This window comes from Heterodontus francisci, chromosome 9 (assembly GCF_036365525.1).
Source record: "Heterodontus francisci isolate sHetFra1 chromosome 9, sHetFra1.hap1, whole genome shotgun sequence".
Classification (NCBI taxonomy): Eukaryota; Metazoa; Chordata; class Chondrichthyes; order Heterodontiformes; family Heterodontidae; genus Heterodontus; species Heterodontus francisci.
The window spans coordinates 14670862-14687678 of NC_090379.1; the positions used below are offsets into that span (position 1 = coordinate 14670862).

At 41.6% G+C, this 16817-nt stretch overlaps 1 protein-coding gene across 7 annotated transcripts in view; it reads left to right on the plus strand.

The window, feature by feature from the left end:
- LOC137373594 (centrosomal protein of 128 kDa-like) overlaps window positions 1-16817 on the plus strand; it is a 442182-nt gene that overhangs the window by 209606 nt on the left and 215759 nt on the right. For all 7 annotated transcript variants that reach the window (XM_068038587.1, XM_068038590.1, XM_068038589.1 and 4 more), the window contains one exon: window positions 6082-6274. In XM_068038587.1, the coding sequence (XP_067894688.1) occupies window positions 6082-6274 (193 nt within the window). The remainder of the gene's footprint in view (window positions 1-6081; window positions 6275-16817) is intronic.

The following is a 16817-nucleotide window of genomic DNA, read 5'->3' on the forward strand; positions in this document are numbered from 1 at the left end:
TGACCTTTAATGAAAGAAGAGCAATGGTGCAAGAAACTGATGTGTCGAAAGAATACAAATAACTTGGGGCCCCAAGAAATGTTCCAACTTATGGGGAACCTGATTCTACTGCTTCTGGTGAGTACTTCATTACTTTATTATATACCATACTCTTATTACACCATCTATGGATACCTCAGCAGTTATTAATGCAGGTTATGCACTGTAATACTCGAACAACAAGCCCTTTTGAGATAAATGAATACATTTTTTTGGTGAGTGCTTGAAGCTGACACACGCTACCTTTATCAAAATTCTTGCAGAGTTTTACTGTGTTATACTTGGATTGACATAATCCAATGACAATTAAGCAAAATATATTTCTTCTTTCTGTAGATAATGGAATCAGCACATGAGGCACACCACATGATCCCTTGTAAGGTGGAGCAGGAGTGAAGACCTCTTGCATGTCACGAGGAAGGTCTAGTAGTTGAAGATCAAAAGCAAATCCTAGTAGGGAGCAGCACTATTGATTGTATAATAAAATAAGAATTTTTAGGACCAGGGAAAGGTCTTTAGGCCTAATAAATCTTTCGCCATTTTCTGAGATTGACCCTACCTACCTGCTGTATCATTAATGCATCGAATTAACCCTTGGTGCCCCAACTTTGCTGTCTGCTTCAATGATCTTCTCTGCTAACTTCTTTGACACTTATCCTCTAGATGGAAAACATTCTGCCTGACTTTGTTTCTTTATTTCTAACTGAGTCCCCTGATATGGCAGAGGCTTTACCGTTATGATCAATTTGGCTGACCCAATTCCCTCCTTCATCTTCAAACTTTAGTTATGTCATCTCCAGAGTGTCACCTTTCCTCAGGAAATGAGCTCCGATTCCTTCACCTCATAACTCGAATTTCTGATACCAGAAATCATATTTATTGTCCCTCCTGTACCCTCTGAATGGCAGTAATATGCTGTCCATGGCAGTGACAGGAACTGCTCATACTGCTGCAGATAGGGCCTGATCAGTACTTTATATAGCAATAATATAACTGCATTTCAGCCAGTCCCTAAAATTGAGGGATTGCTTACAGGGCCAATGTAAGTAAGAGCTAAGCATTAGCTGGAGTACATGGATGCCAACACCCTAACTCCACCCCCTAACCACAATTTAGCCTCGAGGCAGAAAAAGGTTGGATCAAAGGGTCACAGGTTTCTGATACCTGCACACTTATGATGAATCAATCAGTCCTGTTGAGTAATGCCGGTGACGCGCTGCTTCTCAGACCTCCAAATTACCTTGTAGAATTTTTGCACTTCTTAAAAAAAAAAATTGCCATTAATATTTGTTTTAAATTGGGTCATAAATACAGTTTCATTTTAAGTTTAAATCTATAAACAGTTGGGTTATTTTTCTTAATGTGAAACTTTTCTGTGTTCTTTGAAATAAAAATGTATTCACAAGTTCTTTGTTCTGAGTCTTTTTTTGATGGTCTTTCTGACAATTCGTACAGAGGTTATAGATCACTCAACATAGCGGGCAGCTTGGTATGCAACTTTTGTTAACTTCTGAATTTCTTATATTTTATGCCATTAGTCCTGTCTTTATTTACATTTTAATTAATTAATTAAGTGGTTTGGATTGTACTATTTTGATTTAATGCCTCTTCCCCCAGTCATAGACCAAATAGACCCGGGCCGAATGAGAACATCTGTAATCTCAGTTTCCAGTTCAATCCTATTAGCTGAGCTTTAACCCCATAGAAACATAGAAAATGCCCTGTTAGAATTTTATAGGTTTCTATGAGATCCCCCCTCACTCTTCTGAACTCCAGCGAATATAATCCTAACCGATTCGATCTCTCCTCATACGTCAGTCCCGCCATCCCAGGAATCAGTCCGGTAAACCTTTGCTGCACTTCCTCTGTAGCAAGAACATCCTTCCTCAGATAAGGAGACGAAAACTGCACACAATATGCCAGGTGTGGCCTCACTAAGGCCCTGTGTAATTGCAGCAAGACATCCTTGCTTCTGTACTCGAATCCTCTCGCTATGAAGGCCAACATACCATTTGCCTTTTTTACCGCCTGTTGCACCTGCATGCTTACCTTCAGTGACTGGTGTACGAGAACACCCAGGTCTTGCTGCATATTTCCCTCTCTCAGTTTATAGCAATTCAGATAATCTGCCTTCCTATTTTTGTTACCAAAGTGGATAACCTCACATTTATCCACATTATTCTGTATCTGCCATGCATTTGCCCACTCACTCAACTTGTCCAAATCACCCTGAAGCCTCTCTGCATCCTCCTCACAACTCACCCTCCCACCCAGATTTGTGTCATCTGCAAATTTGGAGATATTACATTTAGTTCCCTCATCTAAATCATTAATGTATATTGTGAATGGCTGGGGTCCTAGCACCCATCCCTACGGTACCCCACTAGTCACTGCCTGCCATTCGGAAAAAGACCCACTTATTCCTACTCTTTGTTTCCTGTCTGCCAACCAATTTTCTATCCATCACAATACACTACCCCCAATCCCATACGCTTTAATTTTACACGCTAATCTATGTGGGACTTTGTCGAAAGCCTTCTGAAACTCCAAATAAACCACATCCACTGGCCCCCCCTCATCAACTCTATTAGTTACATCTTCGAAGAATTCTAGTAGATTTGTCAAGCATGATTTCCCTTTCGTAAATCTATGCTGACTCTGCCTGATTCTACCACTGTTCTCTAAGTGCTCTGCTATAAAATCTTTGATAATGGACTCTAGAACTTTCTCTACTACTGACATCAGGCTGACTGGTCTATAATTCCCTGCTTTCTCTCTACCTCCCTTTTTAAATAGTGGGGTGACATTAGCTACACTCCAATCTGTAGGAACTGTTCCAGAGTCTATGGAATCTTGGATATATCCTGTACATCACCAAGACTGCTTATTTCCACCTTTCCACTAAAACCTTTATCCATGCTTTCATCCGCGAAGCAAGGCTGGTCAACTGAGCATTTCTTTGTTGGCCTCCCATTCTCCACCCTCCAACTTGTTCAGAGCGCTGCTGCATATATCCTGTGCTGCATGTATCCTGCCCTGCCTATCATCCTTGTCCTTGTTGACTACCACCTGGTTTATGGTATCCCCAACAGAGGATTTTCAAATATATTGTTGTCTTCCACAACTCTCTCCATCATCTTGTCCCACAATATCTGTGTAATATTGTGTTCCCTCCTGTATGGTCTGTTCACTTAACTGGGGACTGCTGTGCATTCCCCTCTCCCTCTTTGCTGCTCTCTTTATCCTTACCATCCTCCTCAAAACCCATCCATTTGACAAAGCTTTTAGCTTTTGTGAAGTTCTTTGGAATGTTTTCTTATGCTAAATGTGCTACATAAAGGAAGTAGTGATTGGGTTGTACTAAGCTCACTCAGTACAAGTTGCTGTTTTGGAGAATTGTTCAACCCTGATGGTATTGTGTGATTATTTAGTTTTCTTACAAATTTGTGTTTGTACTTACTTGTCACATACTAGAAATGTTTAATTTGTGTTTAAATTGCTTTTATATTTTTATTTATGAGCTAGTATTGTGAAGTTGTATGTTTGATAGTTTCATGAAAGGAACTACATAGTGGAGAATGGTGCCATGTTAAGTTCCATCCCATGTTGAAAGCATTAATTCCTTGCTGACTGAATTGTTACTGAAGCTAAAATGGATAACTCACCCTAATTCCAATCTTAGTCTCGCATTTTGATGCTCAAATTCAGTTTTATGGTAAAATAGATATATCTAGCTCTTGGGTAAAGAAATGGAAATCAGTCATAGGATGTGGACAGTGGAACTGTGAACCAGTTGTATTTAATGTCAGATGAAGCATGGTAGGCTGGAGAGGATAGTGTTGGAGAACTTTCAAACCTGGGGTCATCTCCAGTGTAATGATTGGATGCAGAAGCTGTGTATATAAGGTAGGGCTGTAGATGTGTAATATTTTAGAGGTACATTAAATAGTGTATTAAAAGTGAAACTTCAACTGTTAATTGAAATAAAATCAAAATACTGCAGATGCTGGAAATCTAAAATAAAAACAGAAAATGCTGGAAATAATCAGGTCAGGCAGCATCTGTGGAGAGGGAAGCAGAGTTCACATTTTAGGTGTGTTCTGATGAAAGGTCACAGATCTGAAAAGTTAACTCTGCTTCTCTCTCCATAGATGCTGCCTGACCTGCTGAGTATTTCCAGCACTTTCAATTGTTAAATGGAAGCTGTTCATGTACCATCCTCTAAGACCAGCATGCTACTTTACCTCTGTGATTTCATCCAGCTCTTTGGCCCTCAGATCAACCGTGGCATTTTTCTGTTCCCTGTTCCCTCTGCAATGTCTCACATTGTTCCTACATTGTCAGTGGCCACTTTTAAAGCCACCTCCTCCCTATCTCTGGAACATTATTCCTTAGCATTCCTGCCTTGCTATTTTACTCCCTGATTCAGAAATCTTCTGAAGGCTCTCCTCTTAAACTGTTCTTCTGCCCGCCCTCCCTCCCTCCCCTGCTTGGTCTCCACTTGCTGTCCATTGCCCTGGAAAGCCTCTCTTTGTATGTAATTAGTACTGCGGAAACATGAGTTGTTGCATGTGCACCATGGCATCTTATGCACAGTAATGCTGATCAATGATGTATTTGAAACATCCTTTGACAATTAATTTCTTTTAAACTTTAGGCACTTTTATTGCTGGTTTCTGCTTATTGCTACATTTTAAGTTCAGCTGCACCAAAGCCAATTATGTCAATTTTCCAAATTTTAAAAAATCTTAACCTCATTCATTTGTTCTCTTCACAAGCTAGTCCAAGGGGTGTTGGGGATAACATTGTTCCTGGAGAATTATATACACTGAAGGCTTGAAAGTTATGTGATCTTTCTCCTTCCAACTCCACTACTGCACAAGAGCAATACTCATAAATTCTGTTATTTTTCTCCTATTGGCAACAGTGTTTTGCTGTTGCTTTCTGCTTAGTCGTAGGTGGATTCGAAGCTTTGGTTTCATACTTGTTTGGAATCAAAGTTTTGTCAAATGTTCCTATATATCATTACTGGATTTTTTTGCTCAAAGTAAAAAAAACAAAACTGCTTTGCTGTTTGCTTCCAAAAACCATAAATACCAGAAATCAACAGGGTAGCTTCACATGATGCACCATGTGAATCGTTCTTTGAAAGTAGACAAAATGTAAAAATGGGAGTAAATAAGTTGAAATGCTGTGGGTAAATGATGGATATTTTTTCAGTTGGTCACAGGACTGGTCATGATATTACCATCGCTGTCTATTCACTCTTTCTGAAACTATACCATTGGCAAACACCAAGGAGGTGCTCTCTCGTACAATAGTGGTGGAGTAGCTGTCTCAACACTCTTGCAGGCAAAGTTCAACCCCTTCTAAGCCCCTTTGTACAAACTGTGGATAGTGACACAGAAACCGGTCAGTTTGTGACTCTGGTGGTGGTTTCACATGACACTCCCAATAGGTACTTGGTTATGGTTGTATGGCTGGAAGTATGATTTAAAGGAAAACCATTCTGGGTTAGCAGTAAACGTCAATGTGCTTGTCTGAAGCTAAAATTGGAAGAGAGAGGCAGGTAGACAGCAGAGATGCAGAGGTGTATCTGTGAGGTAAACCATCCCCCCATTCAAAGCACCCACTCACAACCTCCCCCATTCTTGGAATAGAATTAAGTTTTACAGATCTCATGAACACATCAGTTTTGGATTAAATTTGTGACTGCTTGTACATTTGCAGACTTTTTAAGCTCGTCTTTGGTCAGATCACATTTGCCTGAACAACCTTTTTTTTTGAAAAACGTAGTTGATGTGATTGCATTCTGGAAGTGTAAATTTAGGATGTTAGCAGGATTCTCACTACAGTGATGCTTCTAATAAAGTGGGATGATGGAAACACTGTAGTATCACTCGGGCATCATGTGAGCATAATTACTAATTAGCATGATATCAATTCCCTGTATCCTCTTCCCCTTTCAAAGCTTCTGACTGATTCTAATCAGAATTTGACACAAGTGGTGCTTAGAAACTGACTAACAATATCACTCTTTAGACCAAGCTGCAGTGGCTATGTGAAGAAGTGAAGGAACGAGATGGACGAGAGCACAAACTGCGATGCCATCTCCGGCAATGCCGAGGGCAGCTGAAGGAGCTCCTACAGGACAAGGAGTCAGAGAGCCAGCTTTTCATAGAGCAAATTACAAAACAAGAACATCTCCTTGAAGAAATTCACAAGGAAAAAAAAGGTTAGTCCTATAACTCTTTTACTGTTGAGATGAGATGTCGGCCAGAGTACAGCTAAGAGAAACAGGAAGATGTTTCTGACCAGCACTAATGTGGGGTGGAGCATTTAGTGTTGGTGATTAAAATTAATGATCTCCCACAGCGATTTGAATTGTGAAGTGATGAGCTATTGTTGAACTCAATCATTGGTTCTGTTTTGAGGTTTCCGTAAAAAAAAAAGTAGTAAGAAGAAAGCAGACCAGGTATGGTACAGTGTGGAATTCCAACTGTGCAGTTTGTGAGGTTAAAACGATTGTAGTGACTTTGGCCTCCCACTGTTGCTAGTACTGAGTGGGAATGCATCACAGAATAAGACTTTGTTGAGTATACCTGCTGTTTAGAAGAAAGCAAATCTATTGAATTGGAAGAGGTCTTGTGGTGGAGGTACCTAAAAAAAAAAAAAGCCGGTTTTGTTTGTGAAGTTTACGTCAGCGCTGCTCAAACGGGAAGCAACTTTAATATGTTAAGACATGGCCAATGGGGTGTATTAGGTGTGCACAAGCAAAAGAGAGAGGGAGTTAGCAGGAGAGAAGAGGCCTAGCTTGTGCAGAATAGTTGATGTACAATCTAAATCTCGCATTGGCCTTGTACTGTTAAGTACTTTTTTACAGGTCCTTTTAATTCATAGTGCTTGGACTTCATATGGTGTAGGACAAAAATTCCACAAAGAAAGATGTGCATTTCTATAGTGCCCTTCACGATCTTGGGTCTCAAAGTACTTTAGAGCCAAGGATGTACTTTTGAAGTGTTGTAAGGCAGGAAACTGGTAGCCAATTTGCACACAGCAAAGTCCCATAAACAATAAGATAATACCCATCCTGACTTGGAACTATATCACCATTCCTTCACTGTTGCTGGGTCAAAATCCTGGAACTCCTTTCCTAACAGCACTGTGGGTGTACCTACACTACATTGGACTGCAGCGGTTCAAGAAGGCGACTCACCAGCACCTTCTCACCTAGTGATGTTGGTTAAGGGATAAATATCGACCAGGACACCAGAGAAAACTCCCTTGCTCTTCAAATAGTGCCATGTGATTTTTTTTTTTAATGTTCATCTGAGAGGGTAGATGGGGCCCTTGGTTTAAGGTCCCATTTGAAAGAAGACACCTCTAAGTGCAGCACTTCCTCAGCAAGGCACTGGGAGTGTCACCCTGGATTATGTGCACAAGTCTTTGGAGTGAGGGTTTGAACCCACAGCCTTCTGACTCGGAGATGAAAGTGCTGCACACTGAGCCATGGCTGAAACTGTGGAATCATTTTCATATCTTCATCTGTGCACTTCCCAGGCTTTTATATTTTACTGTACTTTAATTATTTGTAATTTTAGCACTTTGTATCCTGAGGGAGAGTCCAATAAATTCTTTTGCATTGATGATGTCTGCAATAGAAGTTAAATAATTCCTGTCTCAGCAGCCTGTAGTTTGTGCAATTGACACAGAATGGTGAGATTTATGAGTCACATTGGGGACGTAGATGAAAAATCCTTTTGTAATAGATCATCTCTCAACAGATTTTTTTCCTTAAACGCCCAAGAGAAATATGCTATTTTCTTGAGTCGTCTATAGGTTGAACTTTCAACTTGCAGTTTATGCAATTCCTGGGAATGCACCCCTGCAAAATTTGATCCTGTTATTACAGACCCTTGCTGTAATGCACTGCTTGGAAGCTGGAGCAATTGCCTGTTGTAGCAAGGTAAGTGTGATGAGAATGATGTGTACTGAAAACTTTGGCTGCACGTCCATCTGCATGGCAGTTGCGGTTCTGGCTGCAAAACTTGGCAGAATCACTGTATGGGGGATGCATTATGCATCCGTAATGGCTGCTCCATACCAAGTGTACTCCTACCAATGTATAGTATTAATTGAAAGTTGATAAACTATTTGTCAGGTCCAATATGATTATCTAGGATATACATGATAAGATCATTTAGAGTTCAGAAATAGAAATATAGTGACTGGGCCATTTCTGAATGAGTGCAAAATAATATTGGTATGTTCTTAAATATGCAATTCAAATGTGTACATTTCATCCACAGATATGTTAGTCAGGTTCACATCACTCACTGTTACTCTCAGTACAGAGAACGGTATTTGAAATTGTGATTATGGTATTAGAATTCTGGAGGGCATTGGAATTGCATTTTACCAATTAGCTGCAGCTTTAGAAAGCTTGTAATCAGTGAATTGGGTAATTGTGAATCTCAAAGGAACTACTGATTGGTTGCAATCCAATTGGTATTTTAATATTGTATCTTTTGCACGTATGCTACAGCATTCTGTTCCTTTGTTAATGTGCTGCGTTGGATAACAATCCGGAAGGACTGTGCTATGAAAGATGGAGTTGTGGAAGGAGAGGGACAAGTCCGGTATATACGATTTTGTGGGAGGAGACACAGAAGGCAAAGTCCTGTTGCAGGTGTTGATGTATCATTTTTTACTGGTGTCTTAGAGTCATAGAGTTATACAGCACAGAAACAGGTCCTTCGTGTCTGTGCCGGCCATCATGCACCTATTTATTCTAATCCATTTTCCAGCACTTGGCCCATAGCCTTGTATGCTATGGCGTTTCAAGCGCTCATCTAAATGCTTGTTAAATGTTGAGGGTTCCTGCTTCCAACACCCTTCAGGTAGTGTGTTCCAGATTCCAACCACCCTCTGGGTGAAAATTTTTTTCCTCAAATCCCCTCTAAACCTCCTGCCCCTTACCTTAAATCTATGCCCCCTGGTTATTGATTCCTCCGCTAAGGGAAAAAGTTTCTTCCCATCTATCCTATCAATGCCCCTCAGAATTTTGTATACCTCATTCAGGTCCCCCCTCAGTCTTCTCTGCTCTAAGGACAACAAGCCTGTCCTATCCAGTCTCTCTTCATAGCTGAAATGCTCCAGCCCAGGCAACATCCTGGTAAGTCTCCTCTGCACCCTCTCCAGTGCAATCACATCCTTGCTATAGTGTGGCGACCAGAACTGTACAGAGTACTCCAGCTGTGGCCTAACTAGCATTTTATACAGCTCCATCATAACTTCCCTGCTGTTATATTCTATGCCTCATCTACCTGTGCTGCTGCCTTCAGTGATCTATGGACAAGTACACCAAGGTCCCTCTGACCCTCTGTACTTCCTAGGGTCTTACCATCCATTGTATATTCCCTTGCCTTGTTAATCCTCCCAAAATGCATCACCTCACACTTCTCAAGATTAAATTGCGTTTGCCACTGCTCTGCCCATCTTACCAGCCCATCTATATCGTCCTGTAATCTAAGGCTTTCCTCCTCGCTATTTACGGCACCACCAATTTTCATGTCAAAATTATTAATTACACCCATTACTGTGATTGGAGCATCATCTGGAAAAGAGAGACCCATTTTTTCCAATGCTGATGTGGATTTTCACTGTTTGCTATAGTGGTCCATTGTAGGCTTATGATCTCTTACAGCTACTGAAATCTGCAACATTGATTTATTTAAATTCGAGTACCTGTAATTTAATCCTGGACACACAAAATACATTTTGAGCTCCCATTTAAAACCTGAGTATATTTTGTTTTAGCTAATGACCATGCCTTTCTGTAGCACCTTTTCACATGGGATGGCCTCAAAGCACTTCACATAATTAATTACTTTTTGATGTGGAGTAGTATCAGCTTTGTGGACAAATAGAATAAATTGCAGTTTAGCAATCTTAAAACTCCCATTACTTCCACAGAAATTGTGTCAGTTCTGGCTTTTAAAAATGAGATCGTGTGATAGGTACAAAGAGTTTAAGTGCTTTCTTGATTTGTTCATTCTATGATATTTCTCCTTTGGGTTCAACAGTCCTATTACTAATTTGGTTCAAATTTGATTTCTGACAATGTAAACATATGAAAGCCATGATTTTATTGAAATTAGTTCTGCAGTTAGTAAAGTACCTACATCAGCTACTTACCACTCTTTTTATTTGAACTTGCATGATTGTGAAATAACTTTTCAGCTTGTATATGTTATGAACCAGGTCAACTCTGATTTCACCTTGAGTAATTAACTATGCACAAAATCAAAAACTCCAGGATAAAACTAAAACATATTTATTTTTATTTTGTATTAAACTTTTTCCCTCAACTCAAACTGGCACTAGGAGATTCACTTTGTCGTTTTCCTGTGTACTATATCTTTCCATTTTTGTACAGGCAGAATTGTAGCCGTCTTGTTTTCTGTTCCACTCCAACTAGCTTGAAATCAGCATAGAAACCCACTTTTCCAGTTTCCATTCTCTCTTCTGTGTAATCTGTGTAAGCCTACAACGTGCTGCAAAATGAGAATCACTCTTGTGATGTGTTGATAAATTTAATCGATTGCTGCATCTAGGCTGTTCTAGTTTCCATGTTGAATACAATTTTCAGTTGTTGGTTATTGCCCAAAGTTAAGAGTTCTAATTTCAGCAAGACATGTAGCTCATGGCTGATTACTGAAGAAAATTCTCTGTGGGTGTACTGTATATACTTGAAGCACTTTCTATCTCTTTTTAAGAGTGAAAGAGAAAAGACAAATCAGAACTCCTTCAGTGTTCCTTCTCCACAGAACCGTTTCCTACTCTTACCCTAGCCCCAAGTCAGTACTGAGCATTAATTGTCCTTGGTAACCTCCTGAGATTATCCACGTGATTAAGATTATGGTGCTCTGTAACACTGACTGACTGCCTCAGCTCCACCTGCTGCCGGAAACCTCCTTCCAAACCTCTGTCACCTCCAGATTCGACTATACCGACGCTCTTTTGGCTGACCTCCCATCCTCCACCCTTCCTGGCATCTAACACTTTCAAACTTCGGCTACCTATATCCTATGGCATACCAAGTCCTGACCTAGACCCAGATCTGGATGAGTGTAGCTCCAACAACACTCAAGAATCCAGGATAAAGCAGCCTGCTCGATTGTCACCCCATCCACCATAAACATTCTCTGTACCACCAGTGCACCATGGCTGCAGTGTGCACCATCTGCAAGATGCACTGCAACAATTTGCCAAGGGTTCTTCAACAGCACCTCCCCCAAACCCATGACCTCTACCCCCTCGAAGGAAAAAGGCAGGAGAAGCATGGGAACACCACCACCTGCAAAGTCCCCTCCAAGTCTCTCTCTCTCAACGCGACTTTGAAATATATTACCATTCCTTTATGGTCGCTGGGTCAAAATTCTGGAACTCCCTCCCTAACGGCACTGTAAGTGTACCTACACCACACAGGCTACAGTGGTTCAAGAAGATGGCTCACCACCAGCTTCTTGAGGGCAATTAGGAATGGGCAAACAATGCTGGCCTTTTCAATGGCACCCAAATCCTGTGGATGAATTAAAAAAAAAGTCCTCCAAAGCCTGAAATTTAAAATTCTCATTTTCATGTTTAAAATTCCTTCATGTCCTTTCTCCCTCCCTACTCTGTAACTTCCTCAAACTCTACAATTAACACTCTGCCCTGAACTCTTTGTTCCTCCAACCCTAACCTTTTATGCACCCCTCCCTGTATTCACTCCATGTTTGCCAGCTGTACCTTCAGGGTACCTAGGCTCCATGCTGTAAGAGTTCGATTTTGACACCAAATGTGTTTTGCAACATTCTCCGTTTATTTGTATTGGATCAGGTCCAGTTGCGCACAATATCTTAAAGCAGTAAACATGCAGAGAAAGTAACCTGTCCCCCTTCTTCAGGTAGAAATGTAACCTTCATTGTTGCTTTTTGAATGCACTTTTTTTTTTACAATTTCTTAAACGTTTAGGGTCTTTACAGTTTGTTTCTCACAAATTCTATCAGTGGTAATTAATTTTGGTATGACAAGTGTTATTGTGCATAAGACCCCCCCCAGAAAGTATGTATTTCCTTCAAAACAGCAGATGGTTACTGTTATCTATTCTGCACCCATTGTTCTGTTTCTTTTCTCAAAACTGCCTTGCGTAACTGTTTCATAATTTTGCTATGAAAACAAGTCAAGAGAGACAAATCTTTTATATATTCATTACTTTCAGCAAACAGCTAAACCACAATGTCAGCTAAGTTATACCTTGATGCATTAAATCCTAAAGCATTCTGGGAATGAACAACTTTCAACCATTAAAAAGAAACAAAAAACTTTAATCATATGAGGTTAAATCAAATCCTACTCTCGCTTTTTATACGTTGCAGATATTTTTTTTTAGAGATACAGCACTGAAACAGGCCCTTCGGCCCACCGAGTCTGTGCCGACCATCAACCACCCATTTATACTAATCCTACACTAATCCCATATTCCTACCATATCTGTCCCTATATTCCCCTACCACCTACCTATACTAGTGAAATTTATAATGGCCAATTTACCTATCAACCTGCAAGTCTTTGGTTAAGGGAGGAAACCGGAGCACCCGGAGGAAACCCACGCAGACACAGGGAGAACTTGCAAACTCCGCACAGGCAACACCCAGAATTGAACCCTGGGTCGCTGGAGCTGGAGGTGCTAACCACTGCGCCACTATGCCGCCCATATATGATATGATAGCATAGTGGTTATGTTACTGGACAAGTAATCCAGATGCCTGGACTGATAGTCTGGCGACATGGGTTCAAATGCCACCACAGCAGTTGGGGAATTTAAATTCAGTTCATTTCTTTCTAAAAATCTGGAATAAAAAGCTAATATCAGTAATGGTGACCATGTAACTACTGGATTGTTATAAAAACCCAGCTGGTTCACTAATATCCTTCAGGGAAGAAGATCTGCCATACTTGCCCAGTCTGGCCTATATATGGCTCCAGAACCCAAACAATAAGGTTGAGTCTTAACTGCCCAAAACTAGCCTAGCAAGCTACTCAAACAGATGGTCACCATGACCTGCTCAAGGGCTATGAGGAATGGGCAATAAATGCTGGCCTTGCCAGCAACATCCACATCCTGTGAATGAATGAAAAAAAAATGTATACACAACCAGAGTATTTTACAACTCCAAAATTTCCTCCTGAGACCACTCTGCCTCTTTCTCCTCTTTTTTAAGACCCTCCCTAAAACTCACCTCAATCTGTCCTACTTTGGCTTGGCATCTATTTTGTCTGATTATGCTTCTGTAAATCTCCTAGGGGAAATGTTTGTTAAACATGCTATATAACTGAAAGTTGAGAGAGCAGGTGAAATGAACATTAAAATGTCACAGGAAACTAGCCTAATTTCTTTATATTGCATTTCTTAGTCTTTGTTTAACATCGTTGAACCTACTTTCAGGATATTTTGTGAGAGTGCAACATTTTAAGACAGCTAAGAGCACGTGTACAGACTGCAAAGGAAACTCATGTGTTAAAATGCAGTGAAAAGCATACAAGGTTTTAGTGGTTTATTTGCATTTCTCTCTACGTTCAGCTTTGAACCCTAGAGTGATGGGAGCAATGCTAAAGTTCACAGAATTTGATTGAGACATCAACTGCAATCGCCCTTGGCAGGTAGTGTCTGAAAAGCAGGTTTCCCTGTCAGCACACAGTTGCTTCATATGCAAAGAAATCGTTAGCATTTGTTCCAGAGTGATGACCCTTAGATTATACAATGTAAGATTAAAATTTTATGTAAGAAATCAAAGATGTGAACAGCAAGAAAACAATACATTTTTTAAATATTACATTGCCTCATCCTATACGAGAAATTCTATCAATTTTTGTTTTTAGTTTGTTGGGTGTCAAACATGGGCAACCACTATGTCCTGAAAACAAACCAAACTATGGCAATGTCCGGTCATATGGAATCTCTATTCACTTGATTTGGAGTTCACACTATCTCCCCATAAGGACACACTCCAGTTACCCAAGTCTACAAATCTTAGGCTACCTCCCTCTGGACCATGACCCCACCACCGAACATCAAGCCACCGTCCAAAGGACTGTCACTGACCTCATCTCCTCTGGAGATCTTCCCTCTACGGCTTCCAACCTCATAGTCCCACAACCCCGCACAGCCCGCTTCTACCTCCTTCCCAAAATCCACAAACGGGACTGTCCCGGCAGACCCATTGTGTCAGCCTGCTCCTGCCCCACTGAACTTATTTCTTCCTATCTAGACTCTATCTTTTCTCAGCTGGTCCAGTCTCTTCCCACCTACATCCGTGACTCTTCTGACGCCCTACGTCATTTTGACAATTTCCAGTTTCCTGGTCCCAACCGCCTACTCTTCACTATGGACGTCCAATCGCTCTACACCACCATCCCCCACCAGGATGGTTTGAGGGCTCTCCGCTTCTTCCTGGAACAGAGGCCCAACCAGTACCCATCCACCACCACCCTCCTCCGCCTGGCTGAACTTGTTCTCACATTGAACAACTTCTCCTTCAACTCCACGCACTTCCTTCAAGTAAAAGGTGTCACTATGGGTACCCGCATGGGTCCTAGTTATGCCTGTCTTTTTGTGGGATATGTCGAGCATTCTTTGTTCCAGTCCTACTTAGGCACCCTCCCCCAACTCTTTTTCCGGTACATTGATGACTGTATCGGTGCCGTTTCCTGCTCCTGCCCTGAACTAGAAAACTTTATCAACTTTGCTTCCAATTTCCACCCTTCTCTCACCTTTACATGGTCCATCTCTGACACTTCCCTTCCCTTCCTCGACTTCTCTGTCTCCATCTCTGGGGATAGGTTGTCTACCAATATCCATTATAAGCCCACCGACTCCCACAGCTACCTCGACTACACTTCTTCACACTCTACCTCCTGTAAGGACTCCATTCCATTCTCCCAGTTTCTCCGTCTCCGACGCATCTGCTCTGATGATGCTACCTTCCATGACGGTGCTTCTGATATGACCTTTTTCCTCAACCGAGGATTTCCCCCCACTGTGGTTGACAGGGACCTCAACCGTGTCCGACCCATTCCCCGCACCTCTACCCTCACCCCTTCCCCTCCCTCCCAGAACCGTGACAGGGTTCCCCTTGTTCTCACTTTTCATCCCACCAGCCTCCATATCCAAAGGATCATCCTCCGCCATTTTCGCCACCTCCAGCGTGATGCCACTACCAGTCGCATCTTCCCCTCCCTTCCCCTGTCAGCATTCCGAAGGGATCGTTCCCTCCGCGACACCCTGGTCCACTCCTCCATTACCCCCACCACCTCGTCCCCGTCCCAGGGCACCTTCCCCTGCAACCACAGGAGGTGTAATACCTGCCCATTTACCTCCTCTCTCCTCACTATCCCAGGCCCCAAACACTCCTTTCAGGTGAAGCAGCGATTTACTTGTACTTCTTTCAATGTAGTATACTGTATTCGCTGCTCACAGTGTGGTCTCCTCTACATTGGGGAGACCAAGCGCAGACTGGGTGACCGCTTTGCGGAACATCTCCGCTCAGTCCGCAAGCAGGACCCTGAGCTTCCGGTTGCTTGCCATTTCAACACTCCCCACCCCCCCCCCCCCCCCCTGCTCTCATGCTCACGTCTCTGTCCTGGGATTGCTGCAGTGTTCCAGTGAACATCAACGCAAGCTCGAGGAACAGCATCTCATCTACCGATTAGGCACACTATAGCCTGCCGGACTGAACATTGAGTTCAATAATTTCAGAGCATGACAGCCCCCCATTTTACTTTCATTTTTAGTTATTTTTTCTTCCTTTTTTTTTACATTCTTTTTTACATTTTTTACAATCTTTTTTTGCATTTATTTCATTTCATCTTAGTTTGTTCAGTTTGCTTACCCACTGTTTTTTTCAGGCTGTTTTTCTTCAGGTTGCACTTGCTGCTGTTCAATATTCAGTGTATTCACACCTAATCTGTACTAATGCTTTGTCTTTTAACACACCATTAACATATTGTTTGCCTTTGCTCCGTGACCTTTTGGTCAGCTATGTGGCCTGGTCCAATCTGCACCTTCTCCTTTGTTATCTCTTGCCCCACCCCCACCTCACTTGCTTATAATCTGTGACTTTTCTAATATTTGTCAGTTCCGAAGAAGGGTCACTGACCCGAAACGTTAACTCTGCTTCTCTTTCCACAGATGCTGCCAGACCTGCTGAGTGATTCCAGCATTTCTTGTTTTTATTTCAGATTTCCAGCATCCGCAGTATTTTGCTTTAATCTTGGGCATCTGTTGGCAGAGGCAATGTTTATGAATCCTCAAGTATGTCACTGGTGGTTAACCAGGGAAAATGGTGCAGTTTACTAGTACAGAGCATTCATTGCTGCTTGTCGATGAACACGCTACCAGTTAAGTCATTGGCTTATAAAACAAATGTATAAATAGCAGAAGTTACAATAAATGCTGATGAATGCAGGAAAGGCCATTTGTAAGAAAGAAATAGTTACATTTATATTGTATCTTTCACAATCTCAGGATGTTCCAAAGCACTTTACAGCCAATGAAGTATTTTTGAAATGTAATCGCTGTTGTAATCTTAGCGTGGCAGCCAATTTGTGCACAGCAAGATCCCACAAACAGAAATGAGATAATGACCAGGTTTTTTTTTGGTGATGTTGGTTGAGGGATAAATATTGGCCAAGATACTGGGGAGAACTCTGCTGCTGCCCTTTAGATAATATCA